This window comes from Plutella xylostella, chromosome 27 (assembly GCF_932276165.1).
Source record: "Plutella xylostella chromosome 27, ilPluXylo3.1, whole genome shotgun sequence".
Lineage (NCBI taxonomy): Eukaryota > Metazoa > Arthropoda > Insecta > Lepidoptera > Plutellidae > Plutella > Plutella xylostella.
Window position 1 is genome coordinate 6,176,669 of NC_064007.1, and position 25,168 is coordinate 6,201,836.

Sequence of the window (25,168 nt, forward strand, 5' to 3'; positions counted from 1 at the left end):
TGGGAGCTCCGAGGAGGCGCAGAGATGTTTCGTCAAGTATTTTAATATTGGGGGCTAATGCGTTGAAACGTTGGATGATTATCGATTTTCTCGCTTCGGATATATGGGATGGGATAAAAATTTCGCACTTAGCGCTGTTGAGTTCCAGGCCTATTTCCCTCATATTGTCCGTGAGTGTAAGGAGGTCGTCGAGCACGGTGTCAGACTCGCCTCCCAGAGTGCCGTCGTCAAGGTACCACATGTTCAGCTTCGACTTCAGGGAGGATATCGTTTTGTGGATGGCGAGGCTGAAGATGGCGGGGCCGAGCGGATCGCCTTGTTGGCAACCGACCTCGGAGTGGATGCGATTTGAATTGTAGATGAGATAGGATGGGGATGAATAACATTGCCAGAGGTATGGATATATTTCTGGTGTGAGTTCTTTTATTTCAGTTAGGAATGTACCTCTGTCTATTGAGTTGAATGCGTTTTTGATGTCGACTTTGAGGACAACCTCGCCGCCGTCGTGTTCGATATAGGTCCGCAGTGCGTGGACTGCGGCCTCGCATCCTCCCTTGGAGCCGAAACCGAGTTGGAGGGGTTGCAGGTAGGTACTTAGCTTTGGTAGAATTTGACGGCAGCAGACTTTGGAAGCTATACGTCTGAGGGTGGAGCCAACGGCGATGGGTCTTATGCCCCCATCCTTTTTGTTGAGGGCACAGAGTCTGGCGCCGTACATGAGGGGGGCAATTGATGTGTTGACCTTCCCCGCTAGCATAAGGTTGATCAATGCCGTCAAGTTGCTCAGCAGGGTTTCTCCTGCCTGGCCGGTGCTAGCGAGGAGGTCTTTCAGGTGTTGGGGGCTTAGGCGTTTATGTTCAAGCGATTAATAATCCATAGGTTTTGTGCTGATATTACGTTTATTTACAAAGAAAACTGAATATAATACAATTTATACAGATGCGTATCGTGACGAGTTCAGATTGAGAAGTGTAAAATTCTATAGGCCTCTTTCAGAGGATTCTTTCAGTTCTTTTGTTTTTAGTTTCCGCCGACCGCCACCAGGCGGCGCGGCGGTCGCGGCGCTGCAGTCGCGAACATACCGCCGGCCTTGGAAGAACCTACTTCCAACATCTAGGACGTAATCGTAGGTGAAGCCGGTGATGATGATGAAGAGGGCTCTGGCTGGAGAGGCAGTGGGCAGATCTTCGAGAAGGCGCGGCGTACCACGCCCGTGGCGGTGCGTATGTTTGCCACCCGAGCTACTCCGTCCGTGCCCGGGAACAGCTGCACGATTCTTCCCAGTCACCATCTCAGCGGTGGAAGGTTGTCCTCTTTGATCAACACCAGACTGTTCATCGTGAGTGTATCGTGGTTGATTTTCCACTTGGTTCGTGTTTGCAGCTCGGAGACGAATTCTTTTGACCATCGCCGCCAGAAGTGCTGTCGAAGTGGTTCGACTCTGTCGTATTTGTTGAGCCAGTTGGTCACGGCTGCTGTCAGGTCCTCGGCTGGTGGGGCGGTCAGGGGGCGCCCGATGAGGAAGTGTCCCGGCGTCAGCGGTGAGAGGTCGTTCGGGTCGGCGGAGAGCGGTGACAGGGGGCGGGAATTTAGGACGGCCTCGATCTGCGCTAACACAGTACTAAATTCCTCAAACGTTAATCGAGCATCACCAACTATTCGCCTCAGGTGACTCTTGCAGGACTTTACTCCTGCTTCCCACAAACTTCCAAAATGAGCAGAGTAAGGAAGGATAAAATGAAATTGTATACCCTGATTAGCCGAGTGATCAATGACCTTTCCTTTATTTTTCTCACAGAGTGAGGGAAATTGCGTGTCTACGCCTACAAAGTTTCTTCCGTTATCTGAAGTAATCGAAATTGGTTTACCGCGTTCACTATAGAACCGAATGAGCGCTAGAACATAATCATTTGTCGATAAACCGCTTACTAGCTCCAAATGAATCGCTCGCGTCGATAGGCAAACAAACAAACATATGTACCCTTTGGTAAGTGTCGCTCCTCGTCCTTTACGATTAAGTATGCTCACTGGCCCAGCGAAGTCTACTCCGGTATGTAAGAAGGGAAAACTGCCCTCCAAACGGTTTGCAGGTAGGTTGCCCATGATAGGACTTAGAACCTTTCCTTTCAATCGCGTACATATTACACACTGATGCACTACTTTTCGAACTAAGTTTCGAGCACCGATTGGCCACCAGCTATCGCGAATGTTTGCTAACATGAGCTGTGGACCAGCGTGTAATAATCGTTTATGTTCAGAACGGCACATCATTAAAGTGAATTCATGTTTACCGCACAATAGAATAGGGTACTTTTTCCCATATTCAAAACTAGAATTACCTAATCTACCGCCTACACGTATAACTTTGTCTTCGTCTAAAAATACGTTTAAGTTTAAGTATTGTTTCATTTCTTTTTCACGACTTAAGTCCTTTTTGTTAATTAAATTATCGTATAATTTCTGTTTTTGTGACATTCTCGCGAGTAAAAGTCGTGATTCGTGTAACTCATCAGCTGATAATGAACCAGTTTTACGAACCTTACTACTTCGGCAGTTGTTTACGAAACGTAGCAAGTAGGCAGCTATACGTTGTAACCGATTGAATTGAGAGTATTTAGTGAAGTCAAATAACTCATCATTAGGCTGCGTACTCACTAAGCTCGTCGAATTATTTGTCGGTTTCATTTCAGGCAGTGACTCAAAATGCACTTGATTCGTCTGACTAGCTGGCTGGCAATCTCCGAGAGATTCAACTGGTTCGTTTAATGGCATTCGTACTGAAAACCTACCACTAGCTTCCCGTATTGTCGTACTAGTAAATAGATCCTCGCATTTTTGTTCGTCTAATGTAAAACTCGGTTTACTGTTTGGTACTTCCTCAAGTTCACAGAACTGTCGTAACTGTGAATCAATCGTTTGAGTGAAGTTGCACTGAACTTGATAATTTATGCGCAAGTCAGTGTTTGGAATCGGCCCTGAAACTAACCATCCTAACTTAGAATCGATTAAGTAGGTACCGCTCGATAATCGTATTTTTCCTGATTCTATCAGGTGTTTTCCATTTTAAAAATATTTATTTTTATGGCGATTGACAGCCAACTGACAGCATTTACCATATGTTTCTGTTTTGATGGTAAGGGCCCAAGACTCTAGTTAGTCCTATTTATGAGGTAGGTAAGTTCTAAAAATGAAAATTGTGAAGTTACCTTTCTAAAGGCTCTGTCAAACCAGGACGTTACTAGCGCGCGCCATACGCAACGCAACGCTAGAGCTGGCGCTCTGTTTACCATAGTAGTACAACACATCTTGGCGTCATAGCGCGGCGTCAAGTTAGCGCTCTGACGCGCGCTAGCAATGCTTTCTGTTTCACGTGGCCTTATGTTATTTTAAATTTGCGTTTAGTTATATAGCCCTCATTGTAACGTACTTTATCACTGTATTTGCAGATCAGTGATCAGGAGCTGCTGGACGTTGACTGTGGGGGCGTGATACTCACACAGCACCACGTGCTCACCGCTGGGCACTGCTTAAATCTGTAATAAATTCTTAATTTTTGTATATACTTAGTTACGATTTAGCGGTCAGCTATATTGCCTATATTTCCCTTTCATTAATTTACATGCTGCCTCCAAAAGCTTCGCTATTATACGCAGAACTAGCACCGCTAGTGGATAAAAATAGTAACTTCCGTTTGAAAGCGTTTATTCCAAAAACTGCCAAGGCCACCCCCTCGTCATGCTAATTCCAATTTTTAGAACGGCCAACGGATTAGGATAATATAAAATATCAAATTATTCAATCCAAAAGAGAAGCAATGTGAATTGTGTTACAGGCGTGAACCCTTTTATCAAGTCATACAGTGAATGATCTAGGTACACCATACCTATAAAATCTTTCCAGAAAAATCAATGACACTACAGCTGCTACTGGAACTACCATCTTGAGGGCATCTAAAGTTGTCATTCGCGTCGGATCCACCTACAATGACCGCGGAGGCTCAGAGCATGTGACGTCCAAGTTCGTGGTTCACGAGAGCTATACCTTACCTTTTAACGACGTGGCAGTGTTGGTGCTGTCGGACAGTATGAGAAACTACCGGAGCAGCTCGGTGCAGCCAGCCGTCATCCCCCCGGGGGGGTATGTGGTCCCGGACAACGCGTCTGTGGTAGCTGTCGGGTGGGGACATACTGATGTGAGTATCAAACACTTCACCTTATGGATTTTATCGGCATTTATATGTAGGTAAGTAATGACGACCGAATGGCGTAGTGGTTAGTGACCTGACTACTGAGCCGATGGTCCCGGGTTCGATTCCCGGCCGCGGCAGATATTTGTTTAAACATATATATTTGTTCTCGGGTCTTGGATGTGCCCGTAAAATGTTAATAGGCCCGCCCCCTATTACATTGGGACTAACATAACACTCTGGCGAAAAGTGGGTGCTACAATGCACCTCTGCCTACCCCGCAAGGGAGTACATTAGTACAAGGCGTGAGTGCGTGTTTTTTTTTTGTGTAAGTAATGACCTAATTTCTTATCCTAACTTATCCTAATCCTAACTATCCTAACTAATATTATAAATGCGAAAGTAACTGTGTCTGTCTGTCTGTCTGTCTGTCTGTCTGTCTGTCTGTTACTCTTTCACGCCAAAACTATTGAACGGATTTGAATGAAATTTGGTATACATACAGTCTAGACCCTGGGAAAGAACATAGGCTACTTTTTATCCCGGAATTCCCACGGGAAAACTTTTTAAGGCGAAGCGAAGCTCGCGGGAACAGCTATTTGATAATAAACGGATATATACTTACTCCATGTTTGGCATGCTGCCGCAATGAGCCCCTGAATCATTTCTGTCGGCTTCCTATACCACTACTGTAATACTCCGTAGACGAACTGCAGCTACTCAAGCCCCCTCGGCCTGCGGCACGTGGGGCTGCGCACGGTGGACCGAGACACCTGCGCCGCGCGGTGGAGGCAGGAGGTCCCAGAACTCCCAGACCCCATGCTCTGCGCGGGGCTGCTTGGTGTTGGAGGTAAGCTCGTATATCCGACTCGTCGACAGGCTTAACCGACTTATGCAGATGATTGACGAGTATTATCGAGTGCGTTTGATGAAAAACTGACCCGCTTCGAAGTTATAGGATTCATGAGTGTTTGTGAGAAAGTATGACTGTATATATATATATATATATATATATATCATACCTAGCTCGGCTAACAATTAGAGTTTTTCCCCAGGAGCCGGTGCTTGCAGGGGTGATTCCGGTGGTCCCCTGGTGTACAACGGGGTGGTGGTGGGGGTGACCGCGTTTGTTATGACATGCGACGATTCCTTCTACCCTCATGTGTTCATGCGCGTCTCTAGCTACATCGACTGGATCAACAACACTGTAAGTAGTATTATGAAATATAGAAATAGAATAGAACCTTGGGCCGGTGCCTCGCTGTACTGCTCCCTTGCACCCCACGGCTGAGAATGCCGCCCCTTAAATAGTTTCTTCTCTTAACATTTCTTTATGACGAACAAGACCTCAGTATGGTGAGCAAATTTGATGAAATTAGGTAGGTAAGTACAGTAGGAAGATGATACCCTCGATTTACATTATAATTTTAAACTTTCCAGGTAAGTCAAAACCAGGTTGTGGCTGTGCACAAGAACAGTCACAACACCGCCGTGGCAGCTGACGTCACCAGTCTGATGCTACTCGCCTTCGCAACGTCAATTTGGATATTGTATTCCGAAATCTGATTATTTTTTTAAGTAAGATGATAGTTCTGTTTTAGTGTTAAAAAGAGGATGGGCGTTTTGGGACCTACGTCCAATAAAGATGAGTCACACATAGGGAATACAAGCCCGGGATCCCGCTCCCCGGGATCCCGGGATCCCGATCATTTTCCAGTCCCGAAATTTTTGGGATTAAAATTTGCCAATCCCGGGATTTTCGGGATTGACAAAAAGGGTAAATTAGTATGTAAAGGTATTCTCGTAGCTTTGTTGTCATTAGTTAAATGTCAAATGATTGTTTTCTACCCGTGTGACGTCACAGATGTGATAATTTATAAACAAATATGGGTGACACCGTTTTCGCCTGTTTATGAAAAATAGAACTTTTAAGTTAAAGTTTTGCAATTGGCAAAGTTGGGTCTACGCTAGACGAACCGAGCACGAGCGGAGCACGAGCCGAACACATTTCGTATAGTGTGGACCGACCTACAAGCCTCGAACGAGCGCACTGCGAATATTTCGTTCGTTGCTCGGCTGCGTTCCGCCTGTTGTCGGTTTTTTGACGAACACAAAGGGTTTTGCTTCGCGCTCGCAGTGTTCGAGGACAGTGATCGTTGTAGGTTCGTTGTACATACGTCCACACTTGCCACCGTGAACGACGAAACCTTGAATGGCTCCGCTCATGCTCGGTTCGTCTAGCGTAGACCCACCTTAGGTCCAAAAAAATAATAGATTATTTTGTTTGGTCTAATAGAGAAATTATTAATCATATTAGACCTACTTTAAAAAAGAGTCAAGTAGCCTATTGTTTTTTTTTTTTAAGAAGTATATTTTTTTTTCAACTAAGTATGGTCTGACAAAGTTAAATTATAAATACTGTGTCTCCAATAAACCTAAAAACGTTGATTCGTTAATCGTTAGACGTGTTTTTGTTTGTGACCTTAATCCCGGGACTATCCCGGGATCCCGGGATTGTCTTCGTCCAGTCCCGAAATCCCGGGATCCCAAATAAAGGCCGGGATTGTATTCCCTAGTCACACATCGTTGGATAGCTCTTTTCAAGTTAGCAAAAAAATATTTTGACGTCAAATACGTATTTATAAGTGGTCCATTTTGAAATAAATTCGTCGGGAGCAAGTATTTTTCATAGACATTGCACTCTCTCTCCTGATGACAGTTAGGGCGTAATACACGTGAACACGTATTTTTAAAACGGGAGATATTACTTTCAACAGGTTTTGTTTATTTATTTATTTATTTTAAGGCACACAAAACAGGTTACAATCATTATAAATAAAAGTGTTATAAAAAGTATTTTGTTCTAGATTATAACCCAAAACATGTGTATAGCTGAACATAAAAGAGTAGAGAATAATTGAGGGCGTGGCAATCTAAGAAAGTGGCCACACTATTATAGTATAGAAAACGGACAAAAGTATCACGATACTTTAGCAGAAAAAATCAAAACGAGAAATGTTTCAAATATTTACTAATTATAAAATGCCACTTTTTGGGGAGGTTTATGTTAAGAGAATAAATTAGTAGGGGAGAGGGGGGCAGTCTTGAATGAAATTCAAATCAAAATCAAATCAACTGTAACTTTTATTTCATTGTGTATTTCATAATGTTTTTTTGCACTGAAACACGTGTTGGTTATCTCATTATGTAATTACTATAGGAGAAAAGTGATAGTATCACACATCGATATTTTATTACAGTTTTTTCTTGCTCAGGAAAAAGTTCAAATGTGCCCCGCCAATTCTTCTAAAACTGTGTTTACCGATTTTCCTGCAACAAATTATTTAATTGGTCAGAAAAGCAGTGACTTGCAAATTATTATGTCTGGGGAATTTATACCGACTCTTACACTGAGTTGAAGAAAGGATCTTTAAGTTAATGTCGGCATTAAATGTATTGTTGCCTTGCTTTGACAATATACGGACAGAAAGCGACAGACATAGATTTAATGTCCACATTAGCTTAAAGTCCCTTTCTGCAACTCGGCATTACATATTCTTACACATATTTTTACAATAGGTACTCTAACACTGAGAGACTGACACACATAGACACCTACAGCTGTAAAACTTATCGATACCCTTTTTGAGTCGGGTGTTAGTAAAAAAGTATCTAGACCTGATGTTTTAACAACATTAGCATCCAGACCCTGATGTCATGTAACGTTTGACACTAGAATTTTCTAACCTCTATAAGAATAACAAATACACATTGAAAGGCATTCTATTACATCAAAATAGTACTTTTTTACAAGAAATATAAGCAATGTATGTTAATGGTTAGAAATTAAGTACCTACTCACCAGTATAAAACGCTGCTCTTTCATAAACATCGTATATATTGACTAATACTTCTCCAGCCTCATTCTCCGCCAAACATCGTAGGTAAACGCTGTAAATCATCTGTCTAGCTTCGCTGCGAATGGTTTTATTCATTTTCACTTCGTGAACAAACTCAAAAATCCACAAAACTCCAAAATTAAGCAAAATTCGATTTGTTTATACAGGAACAGGGCGAGTTTGTCATTCAAACTATAGAAACAGACCACAAATCACAAGTTTTTTTTTATTGCCAGGTTTAAATCTGTTTAGTTCCAAAAACATTAATCTCTACTCTTTTGTGTTCAGCTATACACAGCATGATTAAAACTAGAAACATGTTCTTAAATATTAAATTTTAACAAATAAGTAAATACAGGTAATAAGTACATATTATATGACCTAAATTTAAATTACAAAAAAAAGATATTTTTATTGATGATCGTTGAGGATATTTAGAATAGATCGTCGATAACGACATGGGTTAGAGTCAAATATATCTATGTTATGTTCATTGGATAAAGTGTTGTAAGTGCGACGCATCCTTACTAAAGGATTATAATAAGAAGTATTATTTTTGAAGACTTCAAGTGGAAACAAATTTGGCTTACGTGTTCTAAACTGAGTATTAATTTTCATTGACGATAAAAGTGCTGGTGAATCTATTCGTGAATGGATAATCTTGTGCAAGTACATAAGGTCACATTGTGTTCGACGAGTTTCAAGAGAAGTTACGTTAAATTTGCCCAGCCTAGCTTTATAACTGTTAAGTGATCGAGTGCTATGCAGTTTGTAGGCTAAAATTCTGAGGCACTTTTTTTGCACTCTTTCAATATTTGTGGTGTGGACCATGTAGCAAGGAGACCATATAGGTGAAGCGTACTCTAATATGCTTCTTACTAAACTATAATACAAATAGAGGAGACTATGAGGATTTCTAAAATTGCGAGTAGATCTTACAATAAACCCTAACAGCCGATTGCCCCTGTTAACAATATACTCATAGTGATGTCTAAATGTCAGTTGTTCATCAAACATAACCCCGAGGTCTCTAATTAAAGTTTTACGTTCAAGAGATTGAGCACTAAGTTCATAGTTGAATAGGATACGGTTAATTTTTCGAGTGAACGTTATAACTGAACACTTACTGATATTAAGTGTGTTTACTGATATAATCAAATATAATAATATTATAATTCAGTTCACTCACAAGTTGTACCACCGAACGGTCGTCTTTTTGCTAGCAAAAATCAGTGGCTGTCAACCTTTTCAATAAATAATTATGTTGTGTGCCGACTGCAATACGACATGTGGGGACGGCGCCAACTGCTCTAACTGTCACAAGGATCTGTGTTTCTCCTGTTCCAACCTTACGGAAAGGGGATACCGCAACCTGGGGTCCGAACGTAGAGCAACATGGAAGTGTCCGAAGTGTCGTATCTCGTCCCCGAGGATTCCGAGTCCATCTCTGCAGAGGAACGATGGTGCCCTCGAGGAGATCCTCAGTCGGCTCGACCTACTGACACAAAAGCTGGATGTACTCCCCAAACTCATTTCTGATGTCAATGACTTGAAAACCAACATGCAAGAGGTCATCAAAAGCTGCGAGTTCGCATGCCTCAAGGTGGACGACTTCGCTGCCAAGCTGGATGACTTAAGCGGCCGTGTAGGCTAGTTGGAGGAAGTCAAGAAGATGGTGGAGGTCTCACAGGTAGCCGTAGACTCGCTGAAACAGGAGAGCGCTGAGAGAGACCAATGGTCGAGAATGAATAATGTGGAGATCAAGGGTGTGCCACTGAAAAGCACTGAAAATCTTTTTAAGATCGTCGAATCACTTGGTGAGCATACTAATTTCAGCATTTCTAAGTCTCACATTAACTTTGTCTCTCGCATCCCATCCTTTCACGGCAAAGATAAATCGATAATACTTGGCTTTGTTAATCGCTACATTAAGGAGGATTTCATTGCAGCGGCCAGAAGTAAGAAAAATATACTTGCCTCTGACATCGGATTTGCTGACTCAGATCACCGCATATTTGTTAATGATCACCTATCGTCAGGTAACAAAAAACTTCTAAATGAAGTTAAGTTACTGGCGAAGGAAAAAAATTGGCAATATGTATGGGTAAAACATGCGAAAATCCATGTCCGAAAAAATGAAATGTCTCCGGTTTTGGTCATTAAATCATTAAATGATTTAAACAAATACAAATAGTCAGTTACCTTATACATATAGTTACACTATTTCTACTCATAGTAAATATTTGTAATTGTTCCAAATTGTTTGCAACCTCTGTCTGCCTATCGCTTGACCAATTTTTTGTGCCGCTTCTTATCTTTTGTGCTCGCCTCGAAACCCTTTTGTTCGTAATCGCTACCTGCTGCCGCTCGCCCATTACTTGTTTTTTAACAAATCATGCCAATATTATATTAGCTTCAATTGCATTGCGTATTACATGCTATATTAGCTTACTTGCCGTACTTGATGTTTTGTGGTGTACAAATGCTGTTTTGAACTGTGACTATAATATTATTATGTTTACCGACTTTAGTTGTGAATTACATCGATTTTTTTTAAACACGTATTTAAGTGTTCTGCTTTATCGTTTAATAATAACACTAAGTACCTACGGTTACGTTAGAGTGTGTTTATTATGCTATTGTTGTAATATTCTATCCCCATGAGTAATTTATGTATTTATTATCAGAATGCCCGTGGACTTCGTACTAAAACTAATACTTTCAAACACAATGTTAGACTTAATAACTACGACATTATAACTATAACCGAATCCTGGCTGCTAGATGGTATATCAGATGGTGAACTTTTCGACGAAAGGTATTGTGTATGGCGCCGTGATCGCGACTATGCAGCTACTGGGCAGACCAGGGGCGGGGGGGTCTTGATCGCAGCTAAGAGTGAGCTCCACGCATTTCGGCGGGTGGAATATCAGTCCTCAGCCGAAGATATATGGGTGACGATTCGCTCCCCCGACACATGGCCGCGCGGTGGGTCACCTAATATCCAACTTTGTCTGCTGTACCTATGCTCCGATAAAAAAGACTTATCTTTTACAGCGCAGTTACATAACTATCTCACCAAATTATCAGACGTTATTAGTGACAACGAAACGGATATTTTTTTGGTTTTAGGTGACTTCAACATGAGTTCTATAACCTGGTCCCCTCCACATGAAGGTTTTATACCAAGTAATTTATGTACTGATTATATGATAGATTTTATTGACACTATTAATACTTGCAACCTACAACAGTACTGTGATACCCGTAACGCTCATGGCCGTATCTTAGATCTGGTCTTGTGCACCCGCGCGGTGTCGGTGCAGGCCTGTTTGGACCCGCTGGTGCCCGAGGATCCCCACCATGAGGCTCTGAGTATCAATGCATCATTCGGTAACTTTAAACCGTTAGCTAGTGTTCCGCACAAACGATATTCATACAACCGTGGGGATTATTCAGCAATAAAGAAACTTATGAGTGAGACGGACTGGACCATCCTGTTGAGCGCAGCTGATTTAAATAACGCGGTTGAAGTGTTCTATAAATTTATTTTTGATTTAAGGGACACCTACATTCCTACCCATAGTCAGTCTAGGTTAAAGTACCCTCCATGGTATAACAGCTCTCTCATAAAGATGGTTAGAGAAAAGTACAAATATTTGAAAAAGTTTAAAAACTACAAGAATTTATCAGACGAATCATCGTTTTGCCTTCTGAGAGACCGAGTTAATAAAACCGAGCGACACTGTTTCTCAGCCTATATTTCAAACATTGAAAATTCTATTAAAACAAACCCCAAAGCATTCTGGTCGTACTTAAAAAGTAAAAATAATAATAGTACATTTCCCTCTTCCATGTCTCTTGATGGTGTAACTTCTGACACTGGCCAAGGTATTAGTGAACTTTTTTCATCATACTTTCAGTCAACTTTTTTTAACCACTGTAATAATAGTAATATTTCTTCTAGCAATGCTAAACAGAACTTAATTAATAATATAGCCCCCTCTAACTCAAATTGCGATATTGGCTCAGTGGAAATCAATGCATCTGAGGTTGAGAGACTACTGCGTTCTTTAGATCTGACCAAATCTGCAGGGCCTGATACCATACCAGCCGTTTTCTTAGTGAATTGTGCATCTGAATTAAGTGTACCGGTTGCATTACTCTTCCAACGCTGTATCAATGAAGGTATCATGCCGTCTCGCTGGAAAGCCGCCTTTATTTCACCAATCCATAAAAAGGGCTCCAAAGACTGCGTCGAGCACTACAGACCTATATCCAAACTGTGTCTACTGTCTAAGATCCTGGAGCGCATTGTCTACACGCAGCTTTACAGCGCTCTGAAGCATACGTTTAGTCCAGCCCAACACGGTTTTCTGAAACAAAGATCCACGGTCTCTAACCTTTTAATTTTTAGTGACTTTCTTACAAGTAATCTGGATAACGGTGATCAAGTCGACGCAATATACACAGATTACAGTAAAGCCTTTGACCGAATAGACCACTGTTTACTCCTAAACAAGCTTCATCTTGCTGGCATTAGAGGTAATCTATTCAGATGGTTTACATCCTATGTTAGCAATAGGTCTCAGGCGGTTGTACTTAATGGCTACACTTCTGCTTGGAGATATATTCCTTCTGGAGTACCTCAGGGGTCTCTGCTGGGTCCCTTACTATTTATTGTTTTTATCGGCGACATCGACACCTGTTTTAAAAAATTCTCATAATTACTTTTTGCAGACGACATGAAAGTATTTATGGTCGTCAATAATGCTGCTGATGCCTTATGTCTGCAAGAGGATCTTTGTAGACTTGACCGCTATTGTGTGAGTAACAAGTTAGACCTAAATGTCGCTAAGTGCTACTGTGTTACCTTTTCTAGAAAGAGACATTTGTTCGAAGCTTCTTATACAGTCAAAGGTCAAAACTTAGCAAGGGCGCTCTCATCGCGTGATCTAGGTGTCACCTATGATAGTAAATTACTATTTGATCAGCATATTGACCATATTGTAAGTAAAGCGTCCAAATCTCTTGGTTTTATTATGCGAGCCTCTAAGCCTTTTAAATCAATGAAGACTGTAAAGCTTCTGTACTGTGCGTATGTTCGAAGTCATCTCGAATATGCCAGCCAGATTTGGAACCCTCAATACGATGTTTACATAAATAGGCTGGAGAAGATACAGCGGAAGTTCACACGCTACATCGGATTTAAATTTAAGATTCCCTACACCGACTACGAACACCGCTGTGAACGCCTCCATCTCCTTCCCCTTAAACTCCGTAGGACAGTAGCAGACGTTATTTTCCTTTTTAAAATAATTAGAGGTCACGTAGACTGTCCGGAGCTGCTTCAGATGGTAAACTTCCATGTCCCAACCAGACCATCCAGGAAATTTAAAACCCTCCACATTCCTGCTTGCAGCACAAATTTCCGACAAAATTTCTTTTCCTTACGAGCAAGTAATGCAATTAACAGTCTCTGCAACTCAAGCGAGGTCGATATATTTGGCAGTAGTTTGGAAATCGTCAAAGCAATTTTTATCCGCAATTTCGTGTCGTCTTTGGCGTAGCGGCAGTTAGTGTATTATTATTAAGCCGTGCACGTTGCTTTGTATAATTGTTTGATGTAAGCATAGGTAAGTATTTGGTATGTTTACTTTTAAATGTTTTTTTTTTTTTTAAAGAAAGGTACAACCTACTATAGAAATTATTGATCAATTAGTTAGTTATTGAGTTAAAATTTAGATAGTTAAATTACTATATTTACGTTTAATAACAGAAACTATGTTACATTACGAGTATTGTTAGAATAATTAAGTATGAGTGTACAATCTTGTGATCTTTATATTATTATAAATTGTATATCAGTGAAAACTGATAATTGGCTTTTAGTTACACTTTACAATTGCTATCCAACTATTAATAGCTGTAAGTTTTCCTCAAATGTAAAATAAAAATAAAAATAAAATAAAATAATGAATGATGATCATTTGTTATAAAAATTAAAAATGAATGTCAAAAAATAACAAAAACATCAAAATTACAGAAATAAAATATAAACAGTTTCAAGGTATGATTATTCTAATTGGACAGTAAATCAGAAGTCGCTTCTCTTATTCATATTCTGCAAAAAAAAAATACCTTTTCAACGACGTATCACCATGGAAGTAATAATACAACAGGAATGCGCCGACAGAGATAGTCAGCACGGAGCCCTCCATCTCTTTCTATTTTTGGTGACCATAATTTTAGGTAATTCATGAGACATCACTTCTAATCTATCATGTCGCGAATAGGTGTCGATGGTCTCAAAGTCACCTATTATTCGAATAATTCGATTGCAATGTAGGTACGAATGTATTTAGGTGATATGACAATTGAGTAAACAAATGGGGTGAAGGTAAAATTTGTATAGCCTCCTGACACCTGGCGTGCTATGAGTAGGACATTGAAAAAAATATATAAATATAGTTTAAAAATACCTATATTAAAAGTTTTATGGAGTATCCCTGTTATTCCTTTAAAGTTTTATAAAGTACCTATCCCTTAAACAATTTGTTCTTTGACAAAGTGACAAAACAGTTCAGTAGTTAATTTTTATTTATTTAAGAACAGTGCATACATTTATACCTCTCGGGGTCAGGAGGATAGATGTGTTGTTGCAGCGCAAACTGCAATGTAATACCTATTGATATGTTTTTTTCCATATCAATTAGATATTCCCAAGGTTTGAACTAGCAACAACAATCTGTCTTTTTACCAAATTCTACTAAGATGGACTGGTTTTAATTTAATAAGAGAGTTAGGATTGACGTAAATAATAAGATGAGCGAAATCAATTAAGACACATTTTATAATGAGTATAATACAATGTATTTATTGGATCTTCTTTATTTACACGTTATACTATTCTATTCTATTTTCTGTGGGGAAAGTAGGTACCTTATTAAATTAAATTAAATTAAATCTGTCCTTCAATATGCTCCTCAAAGTTGAATGAAACAGGTCCTAATTAATGGAAAGTGATTCAAAAGTACGAATGAATGGTCACCCTAACCATAACGTCTCTCACAACAGTATAAACGTCATCCGTCATCTTGACAACTTCGGTCTTGTCGTAAAGTATTTAGAAAAACTACCAATATTTTTTATGAAATTATTATTCATACAAATACCAAATATTAATTCATTAAAATTACATGTTTATAATGATTGATTATATATTTGTTTTTGAAAATGATATGATATACAGTAGTCTATGAGTTAATTTAATATTTTTTTTGCATAGCTCTCTTCGTACAAAATCTACTAAAGTTTACACAACTAAATCCTGGCAATTGTTAGAAAGAGAGGAAGGGCTCTGTGGTAACCCTCTCTATCGGCTCGCGGCCTCTTTCACTTCAAATATAAATCTTAAGCTGAATTCGTTAGGTCTATTTTTGTTTGCATCATTTAGGTGAGTGCGCATTCCTGTTGTATTATTACTTCCATGCGTATCACTCATTTCTATTGGTGCTGGTGCCAGCTTCCATAGATTTGTGTCCATCCTCTTGAAAACAGTTTTATTAAATAATTTAAAGTTTTGTAACTTAACATAATTTTTAAAATTTATATTTAAAAAAGTGGCATTATAAGTACTAACGAAAGTTTTTCATTTCCGTTCTTATGGTTTTATTCCTATTATACATATAGGATGTTGCCGGAGTGGTATATGTAGATTATTGTAGTTACCTGAAGAGGGGTGACACAGACTGATTCCGTTTAACTTTTGTTAGGTAGTTTAACTTAATGATGTTGATGACTTCGAAATTTTGTCTTTTATTGAAATGAAATGTATTTTTAACAACTTATGATTTTTTATATCTTTCCTTGGCCCCATTTGGTACACTAAAACTATGTAGGTACGTATAAAGTTTATTAAAAAGACGTATGTAGAAATATACGAAACGTTTTACACATTTGTTGTGCCCTAGAGTTCTCATGCAAAACTAAAGGTAGCGTATAATTAATAGCTACATTTACCTTAAAAAAATTACACGGCGGTGTTGTAAAAACCATTGTTCAGTAACTAGGTACTTAACTATATTATAATTTAAAATTTAACAACATTTCCCATGTTCTACTCTACATACCTTAGATTAACAATATAACAACAAGATGGTGTGTCACTTTACTGGCGCATTCGACGCTGTATCTATGTCAGGTCAGTATGTACAATACCTAGAAACTTACGTAGCGTATGACATGCAATGCAGTGTGTTAAAAAGGATAGACCAGACATATAAAGAGTTGTAGATTTTCACCTTTACTATAATTATTTACCACTATTGCAACACCTTGTACTTTTATATATCCGTCCTCATTGCTTCGCCGTAGACAAGTAAAAAAGCTACAATAAATAAAATTGCGATGGCCATGGCTTGGCCATCGCAATTTTTACTTAATTTTTGACAGGTAATAAACAGGAAAGTGATGGTTTTCAGTATGAAGTTACTAATTATGACTGTGCTATTTTACTATGGTAAGCTTTATTATTTACGGTAGTTAAGTATGGTAGAGTACAATTGGGTAAATATCTACATAATATCTATGTGTATATATATGTGGTGCTTTATACGAAGCATCTTCAATTTTCTAAGGCAAAAGATTGTTACTTAATCAATGTGTGACGCACCCCTTCGATACAGCACGTCACATTAAAATCGTTTGTAGAAATCGTTTGCGAAAATCGTTTGTGAAAATCGTTTGTGAAGCTGATCGAAGAGCAAGCAGGGATTCTTCTTTCTTCCTATTGTAGGGCAGGGCAGGTGCTTGAAAATGAGAAGGCTTTTTTCTTCTATTATCAGGAGGCTTCTTTGCTTCTTGGAGGCTGCGAGCGGAATGATCGAGGCGGCCCGGACCGCCTATATTTAAATGCGCTCTCCGCCGCGCGGGCGGTGGGAGGCGGGGCAAGAAATGCGTCGACCAATCAGAGCGCTTTGCACCATAAGCGCCCTCATTGGTACTATCTACTATCTATTATCGCGCCTAACAAGCCTCATAGTTTATTTATTAATAAACAACTTATACTAGGTATATTTACAAACTATTAAAACTATTACCAGATATTATACCTACTACAAACAATAACTATGTTAGATCTTTACCTACCTATAAACATAACCAAATAAACTTTATTAAACTTAAACAAACAAATAATTATAAACAATTAAATCAATCAACTAATCTAAACAGTCTTGAACATCTCTCCCGCCGCAGCTCTTGTAGCTGGAATCTTGCGTGTTCAAGTGTGGACTGGCAGGATGACCAATTTCTTCGTAGGCCGCCGGAGTACCCCTCTGTTGGTGCGCACGTCGACTGTTCGCACCTCGCCGTCTGGACCGGGGTAGGTAGACACGACGACTCCGCGTGGCCAGCAGTTCCTTGGTAGAGTCCCGTCCGCGATGAGCACGAGGTCGTCCTTCTTGATGGCCCCGTTGGTGGCTCGGGGCTCCCGCCGGTGTTGCAGCTCCGGTAGGTATTCTCGTACCCAGCGCGCCCAGAACATGTCTGCCAGGCGTTGACTCTTCCTCCAGTCCTTGCGGCCGGCCTCGTCGTCCTCGGTGAAGGCTCCCGGCAGCGGCACTCGTGACGGCGCGCCCAGCAGGAAGTGGTTCGGCGTGAGGGCTTCCTCGTCGTCTGCAGAGGTCGACACGTGGGTGAGTGGCCGACTGTTGATGGTGTGCTCCGCCTCGACCAGTAGTGTAGCGAGGACCTCTTCTTTCGGCGCGCGCTCGTGCAGTGTGACTTGCAGCGCGTTCTTGACGCTCCGCACCAGCCGTTCCCACGCGCCGCCCATGAATGGCGCGCTCGGAGGGATGTACCGCCACTGGATGAAGCGCACCGACGCCTCCTCCTCCATGGCTGCCAGCGCTGCTTTCTTCAACTCGACGTCGGCGCCCCGCAGGTTGGTCCCGTTGTCGGAGTGAAGCTCGGAGGGACAGTTGCGCCGCGCGATGAACCGTCGCAGTGCCATGATAGCCGAGTCCGTGCTCAGGCTGCCGGCGACCTCGAGGTGTACTGCTCGAGTGGTGAGGCACGTGAACAGCACGCCGTACCTCTTCTGCTTCGTACGACCCACAGTGACCATGAGAGGGCCAAAGTAGTCGAGTCCGGTGTAGGTGAACGGCCTCTGATGATGCGCGAGCCGTGTATGTGGATGGTTGCCCGTCGACGGTTGCGCAGGTGTGGCCTTCCGTATGCGGCAGGCCAGGCATTGCTTCACTTCGCTGCGCACGGCGTGTCGTAGTCTCAGCACCCAGTAGTGTTGCCGGACTTCATTCGCAGTTGTCTCGAACCCGCCGTGGTGAAGCTGTTTGTGTACCCAAGCGATGTACAGTCGGGTCCACCGATGATTGCCGTCGAGTACTGCCGGTTCACGTTGCGATGGGGTGATGTCGGCGGCAGTCGCTATTCTTGAACGTAGTCTGATGATCTTCTCTTCGTCGAGTATGACTGATAAGTTGTGCAGTCGACTCGTAGTTGGTATAGCGACGCTTTTCTGTAGCGCAGCTATTTCTTCAGCGAAGTTTTCTTGTTGTTGCGAGCGTAGCCACAGTTGACGCGCGCAGTGCATGTGCCGAGCGCTGAGAAGTAGGTACTTCCGCACAGCTGTCTTCACGGCGGGCGTAGCGGCCCGCGTAGCTGTTCTCGGCGTAGTACTCGTCCACGCAGGGTCGGCCTCTTCATTCTTCTTAGTGCGCTGTTTGTTTCTTCGCACGTAGTAGCTCGATGAATTGTAGTACCCGTGCCGTCGCTCGAATAACTCGCATGAAGTTACTGAAGCGAGTTATGTCTGGCAGGGCCTCAGACAAGCGTGTGGCGGCGACAGTGACGAGTGTTCGCTCTTCCCCCGTGTGTTCTTCGATGATCTTCTCTTCTCGCGGCCAGTGCTCCTCCGGTAGGTATAGGAAGGCGGGGCCGCGGTACCACCGGTGACTTGAGTTGAAGTCCGGGGGCGTGTCGCGCGTTGCGTCGTCGGCTGTGTTCTCCTTTGTAGGTACCCAGCGCCACTCCTTTGTTTTCGTAGTGTCGCTTATCTCGGCTACGCGGTGTGCTACGAACGGCTTGTAGGTACGTGGGCCATTTCGTAGCCACGTGAGTACTGTTCTTGAGTCCGACCAGTACACTCGACGACTCGGCTTCAAGTCGTGTTCTTCGATGGCGGCTTGTGCGAGGCGGCATCCCAGCACGGCCGCTTGCAGTTCGAGTCGCGGGATGGAGACCACCTTGTTGAGCTGTGCGACTCTTGCCTTTCCGCTGACGAGTGACAGGTGTGTGTTTCCCTCTTGATCGACGACCCTCCAGTAGACGACAGCAGCATATGCAGACGAACTTGCGTCGACGAAGACGTGGAGCTCGCGGGTGGCCGCGCCGCTGTATGAGGCGTAGCAGCGCGGCACGGCGAGGCGCGGGAGCTGTTGCGCGTGCTCGATCCAGCTCCTCCATGCTCGTGCTTCGTTGTCTTCGAGTTGCGCGTCCCAGTCGATGCCGGAGCGCCAGACGTCCTGCAGGATGCGCTTCGCTTGCACGGTGACTGGCGTGGCGAGTCCGAGCGGGTCGTAGATCGACATGACTGTCCGCAGCGCTCCTCTCTTCGTAGGTGTGCGCTCGCCGCTCAGTATTGCCTCGGGGATGCGATGTTTGTTCAAGTTGAAGGAGAGTGTGTCGTCCTCCGGGTGCCACACCATGCCTAGCAACTTCCCCGGGTCCAGTTGCAGCAGTCTAGGGTCTTCAGCTTCAGATGACGACAGCTGAGCGAGCACGATGCGGCTGTTCGACGTCCACTTTTGCAGGTCGTAGTTCGCGAAGTGATGTATCTTGTTGACTTCAGTGGAGATGCGCACCGCCTCTTCTTCTGTTTCGTAGCTCGCCAGGTAGTCGTCCACGTAGTGATTTCTTACCACGGCCTCGGCTGCCTCCGGGTAGATGTCCTTGTAGCGCTCGGCGTTGCTATTTTTCACATAAATAGCCGTACACGGTGATGAAGTCGCACCGAATATGACGCTCTTCATGCGATACTCGGTAGGCGGGCCTGCTCGTCGATCTCTCCTCCATAGGAAGCGCTGCATGTCGCGATCTTCTTCTCGGATGTGAACGCGCATGAACATATCTTTTATGTCCGCGCTCACCGCCACTGCATGTTGCCGGAACCGCATGAGGACCCCCGGGAGTGACTGCAGGAGGTCTGGGCCGGGCAGCAGCATGTCGTTGAGACTTGTCCCTCTCGTTCGAGCGGCGGCGTCGTGGACGATCCTTAGTTTCTCCGGCTTCTGAGGGTTGATGACAGCGAAGTGATGCAGGTACCAGATCTTCTCGTTCTTCTCACGCGGCGCCTCCTCAGCGTAGCCGCTGTCGAGCAGCACCTGCATCTGTGCGTTGTACCGCGTCTTCATAGCTTCGTTCTTGTCCAGCTTCCTCTCGAGTAACTCGAGTCGTTTCATTGTACTCGAGTAGTTGTCTGGTGGCCGAGGGTCGTCTTCTTTCCACAGGAGGCATGTTTCGTAGCCTCCCGCCGGTAGTGCGCGCGTGTTTTCTTCTAGTTGCGTAAGCGCGCGTCGCTCGGCCTCTGTGTATGATTTCTTCTTGTCGACGCACAGCGACTCGAGTGCGAAGTGGTCCCGCATCAATTTCTCCATGGTCTCTTCTTGAAGCGGCTGCACCGTGAGGTGGTGCACGCGCTGCACTGCTGGCTGTCGGTACTGCACGCCGTGTAGCACCCACCCGAGCGTCGTGAGTGACGCCACAGGTTGTCCGCGCGCACCCGACTTGAAAGCGTGCGTGAGCAGCAACTCCCAGTTATCTTGCCCGAGCAGGATGGTGGCGGCGCCTCGCTCGTAGAGGATGTCTTCCTTGATGTCCTGCAGGTGTGGGCAGCTCTCGATGATCCCCGCAGGCACCGTCTGAGGCGAGACACCGATGTCCGGCACTGTGCGCGCGCAGATGTCGACTTCGTTCGTGTTGCGCCCGCAGATCTTCAAGTTGACTCGGCGCGACTCACTGGCGTCGATCTTCATGCCCGACACCCCTTCTATGTAAAAGGGTGACGGCGGTCCCGTTGCTCCGATCTGCTGCGCGACTGCTGACTCGATGAGTGTGCACGTCGACCCGTCGTCTAGTAGCGCGTAGGTGTCGAGCGACCCCTTTGGCCCGGTGACTCGTACTTGTAGTATCTTCAGGAGCCCCGTTGCACTTCTTTCTTCTCGCGCTGTTGTTACCGCTTCAGATTCTTGGACGACTTGCGTACTGGCGGTCGATGCGTAGGTACCGCCATGCAGCAGCGGATGGTGCATGTAGGTACACCCGTCCTTGTCGCACTGCTTCGGCTTGCAGGAGTGTCGGTACTTGCGGATCTTCATGCAGCGGAAACATAGTTTGTATTTCTTCGCTATGTCCCACCTCGCAGGTACTTCGGCTCGCTTCAGTGTCGGACAGGCGGCAGCTTCATGCTTCTCGCCGCAGATGGGGCACGCAGGCTTCGCAGCTGTAGTTGTGTCGACGTGGTACGTGCGCGCAGTCTTCTTTGGCGCGGGCTCCCGCCGGTCACTCGCTGCGATGTCCATGGGCGCGAAGCGGCTGCACCGTGCCGCGGCCCGCTTGGCGAACTGCGTCAGCTTCACTAGGTCGGGGATGTCTTCAGGCTGCTCGGTGATGTAGGTGTAGCACTCGTTGCGCAGTGTGGCCGGCAGCTTTTCCACGACGTTGTTGACGATCTCCGCATTGTGTAGGTACTGCTCCTTCTTCAATGCCACCACTGTGGCCGTCGCGTTGGTCATTGTCGCGGCGAAGTCGCAGATGGCCTTCGGAGTGTCGACGATCTTCGGTAGTCTGCGCAGCTTCTCCATTTCGTGAATGATGAGTGCGTCCGGCCTCCCGAATTGCGCAGACAGCAGCTCCATCACTTCTCTCGTAGAGGGCGTCCCGATGAACAGGCAGTGGACGACCTCCTTCGCTGCTCCTTTGATGGCTCTGCGCAGTCGAGACAGGTTCTCTTGCTCCGTGAGGGACTGCGCAGATTCTTCATAGGCCGCCTTGAATGGCAGCCAATCACTCGATGCCCCGCTGAACGTTGGTAGCTCGTTGACATGGCGCGGCGCGGCGACATGTTGAGGCGGCGACGGCAGCGCACGTGCAGCGAGGGCGATGGCTTCGGCTAGCTCCTTGTAGTCGAAGGCGCTCGGTCGTGGGTCGTAGCGATGCTGCACCGGACGCGGCTCGTACACGTGCGGCCCTGACGTGTACGGGTTCGGTGGCAGCTGTACTCTCGGCTCGTCGGCACCCATGGGACACGGCTCACGACGTGCAGACGGCGGCGCGGCGTTCTCCAGTGCGGCTCCCGGTGGACTGGCTTCGATGCGCGGCTCTGGCATCGATGTCCGGCGTGGGAGGCCCGCTGTCGCTCCGGCGTCTTCTCTCGGCACGGCGTGATGTGGTTGCATGGTCAGCGCGAGAGTACTTTGTTGTACCCACTCGGACATGCGGACACCCCTTATGGTGGAGGTGTCGTCTTCTTCTTCTTCATCGTCCGTTTCTTCTTCCAGCATGGCCACCCGTACGGCGGCTAACTCCATTTGTTTCTTTAGAAGCTCTTCCTTGGCCTTCAGCAACTCCCGGCGGCGACCCTTTGAAGACGCATTTGAACATGCGCGACGTGGCGTGTGCGGCTTGACGGGCTTCGGCGTCGCAGGGGTAGGCGCGGGGGGCGCGGGGGCAGGGACACGGGCTGTAGCGGAGGCGGGCGCCGTGACTTCTGAGGCGGCCGCAGTGCTTGATGCTTCGTTCGATGTGTCCGTGGATGCTCCCGTCGACGTGTAGGTATCCCCGCTGCTCGTGGTTGCCGTCGTCGCGGTGGCCTCAGTACCGGTGCTGTCCGTGGCACCGGCTACCGAGGCTGACTTGGAGGCGCTTCTTGTGTTCACCATGCTTGATCTTCAATCCGGCGCTCGAATGGACCAGAAAATGTGACGCACCCCTTCGATACAGCACGTCACATTAAAATCGTTTGTAGAAATCGTTTGCGAAAATCGTTTGTGAAAATCGTTTGTGAAGCTGATCGAAGAGCAAGCAGGGATTCTTCTTTCTTCCTATTGTAGGGCAGGGCAGGTGCTTGAAAATGAGAAGGCTTTTTTCTTCTATTATCAGGAGGCTTCTTTGCTTCTTGGAGGCTGCGAGCGGAATGATCGAGGCGGCCCGGACCGCCTATATTTAAATGCGCTCTCCGCCGCGCGGGCGGTGGGAGGCGGGGCAAGAAATGCGTCGACCAATCAGAGCGCTTTGCACCATAAGCGCCCTCATTGGTACTATCTACTATCTATTATCGCGCCTAACAAGCCTCATAGTTTATTTATTAATAAACAACTTATACTAGGTATATTTACAAACTATTAAAACTATTACCACATATTATACCTACTACAAACAATAACTATGTTAGATCTTTACCTACCTATAAACATAACCGAATAAACTTTATTAAACTTAAACAAACAAATAATTATAAACAATTAAATCAATCAACTAATCTAAACAGTCTTGAACACAATGTCTATTTAAAAAGTAGAAGAATTCCTTTTTCTTTGTAGTCAACCCCCAGTAAAAGAGTGAGATTTTTTTTCAACATTATAAGTATGTATTGTCTATCTTACCTGCCTTAAGAATATCAATTTTATCCTTATGCGATCCATACATTTTATGCGATCAGGAATTTCTCATAAAAAATATGGACTACGTGTAGGTAGGTATATAATTATGTTTTCAGGGAGCTGTGAGGACAAGGTGACTGTGAGGGAGCCCCCCGCGACCCCCGCCAACAGGATCGTCGGGGGACAACCCACCATCGTCAGGAGATACCCTTACATGGCGTATTTACGATCATTTTATATGGTACTGCTGCTTTGCCAGACCCACCGACATAGTTATGGAAGCTGTCAACGCGAGCAATGAAAAGTTTAAATTTTCATAATACCGACACCAAACAGGGACGTAGGTAGGTAGGGGCAGTGCGTCTCAGTATGTCCGAGAAATACTTCTCAAATGTTCTAGAAATTCAAATGATGAAGGTATTCAATATCCATAATGAAAGTTATTTGTTGGGAGTTCTGATGTAAGTTATCAGATCATTTCAAAATTATGTGACATTACTTACTAATGATTTGATTAAGTATAACTAATTAAGTAGATACGTCAGTTTTCAGGGTTTTAAACTTCCACGGAATAATAATAAAAAACATGTTTTATTTTTTTTCGTTGTACAAATATTACAAAACACTACATTGTACAATTTTATAAGTTTTTAATTAAAAAATAATCATTTATAATTTATAGACAGCAAACTTTTACCATGTATTTCTGTTTCGATGGTAAGGTCGCAAAACTCTTGTTAAATTAGGAGGACATAGGTCCTCAAAATTAAAATTAAGAAGTTACCTTTCTCTTTTTCAAACCAGGTTGCGTTACTAGCGCGCGTCATACGCAACGCAACGCTAGCGCTGGCGCTCTGTTTACCATAGTAGTACAACACATCTTGGCGTCATAGCGCGGCGTCAAGTTAGCGCTCTGACGCGCGCTAGTAATGCTTTCTGTTTGACGTAGCCTTATGTTATTTTAAGGATATTTTAAATTTGCGGTTAGTTATTATATAGTTAGTTATTATGGCTGCAAGGCGCATCCAACTGGGTTGGGCTGCATTCGGGAAACTTCGTCACATATTCTCCTCGGCCATTCCTCAGAGCCTGAAGACAAAAGTCTTCAACCAGTGCGTCCTGCCAGTGATGACGTATGGTGCAGAGACGTGGACACTAACGGTAGGACTGGTCCACCGATTTAAAGTCGCTCAGCGTTCTATGGAGAGAGCTATGCTTTGGGTTTCTCTGTTGGATCGTATCAGAAATGAGGTCATCCGTCAGAGGACTAAGGTTACCGACATAGCTGTCAAAATATGCAAGCTGAAGTGGCAGTGGGCTGGTCATATCTGCCGAAGAACCGATAACCGTTGGGGTAGACGAGTTCTCGAGTGGAGACCACGAACAGGCAAACGCAGCGTTCG

The 25,168-nt window shown here is 44.3% G+C and overlaps 3 protein-coding genes across 3 annotated transcripts in view; 1 reads left to right on the top strand and 2 right to left on the bottom strand.

Annotated features, from left to right (window-relative positions):
* The window catches only part of LOC105395347 (trypsin CFT-1), a 67,333-nt gene that overhangs the window by 26,856 nt on the left and 15,309 nt on the right, over positions 1-25,168 (top strand). The window lies entirely within an intron of this gene.
* On the bottom strand, positions 17,369-18,700 carry LOC125490783. Its single transcript, XM_048631099.1, has one exon. It carries the CDS (start codon positions 18,698-18,700, stop codon positions 17,369-17,371), a length of 1,332 nt encoding a protein of 443 aa, XP_048487056.1.
* Positions 18,819-23,045, bottom strand: LOC119692251. The gene has a single exon (XM_038112090.2). It carries the CDS (start codon positions 23,043-23,045, stop codon positions 18,819-18,821), a length of 4,227 nt encoding a protein of 1,408 aa, XP_037968018.2.

Coding starts and splice junctions, on each gene's coding strand:
- LOC125490783 (XM_048631099.1), bottom strand. CDS start 18,700: ATGCACTGCGCGCGTCAACTGTGGCTACGCTCGCAACAACAAGAAAAC.
- LOC119692251 (XM_038112090.2), bottom strand. CDS start 23,045: ATGGTGAACACAAGAAGCGCCTCCAAGTCAGCCTCGGTAGCCGGTGCC.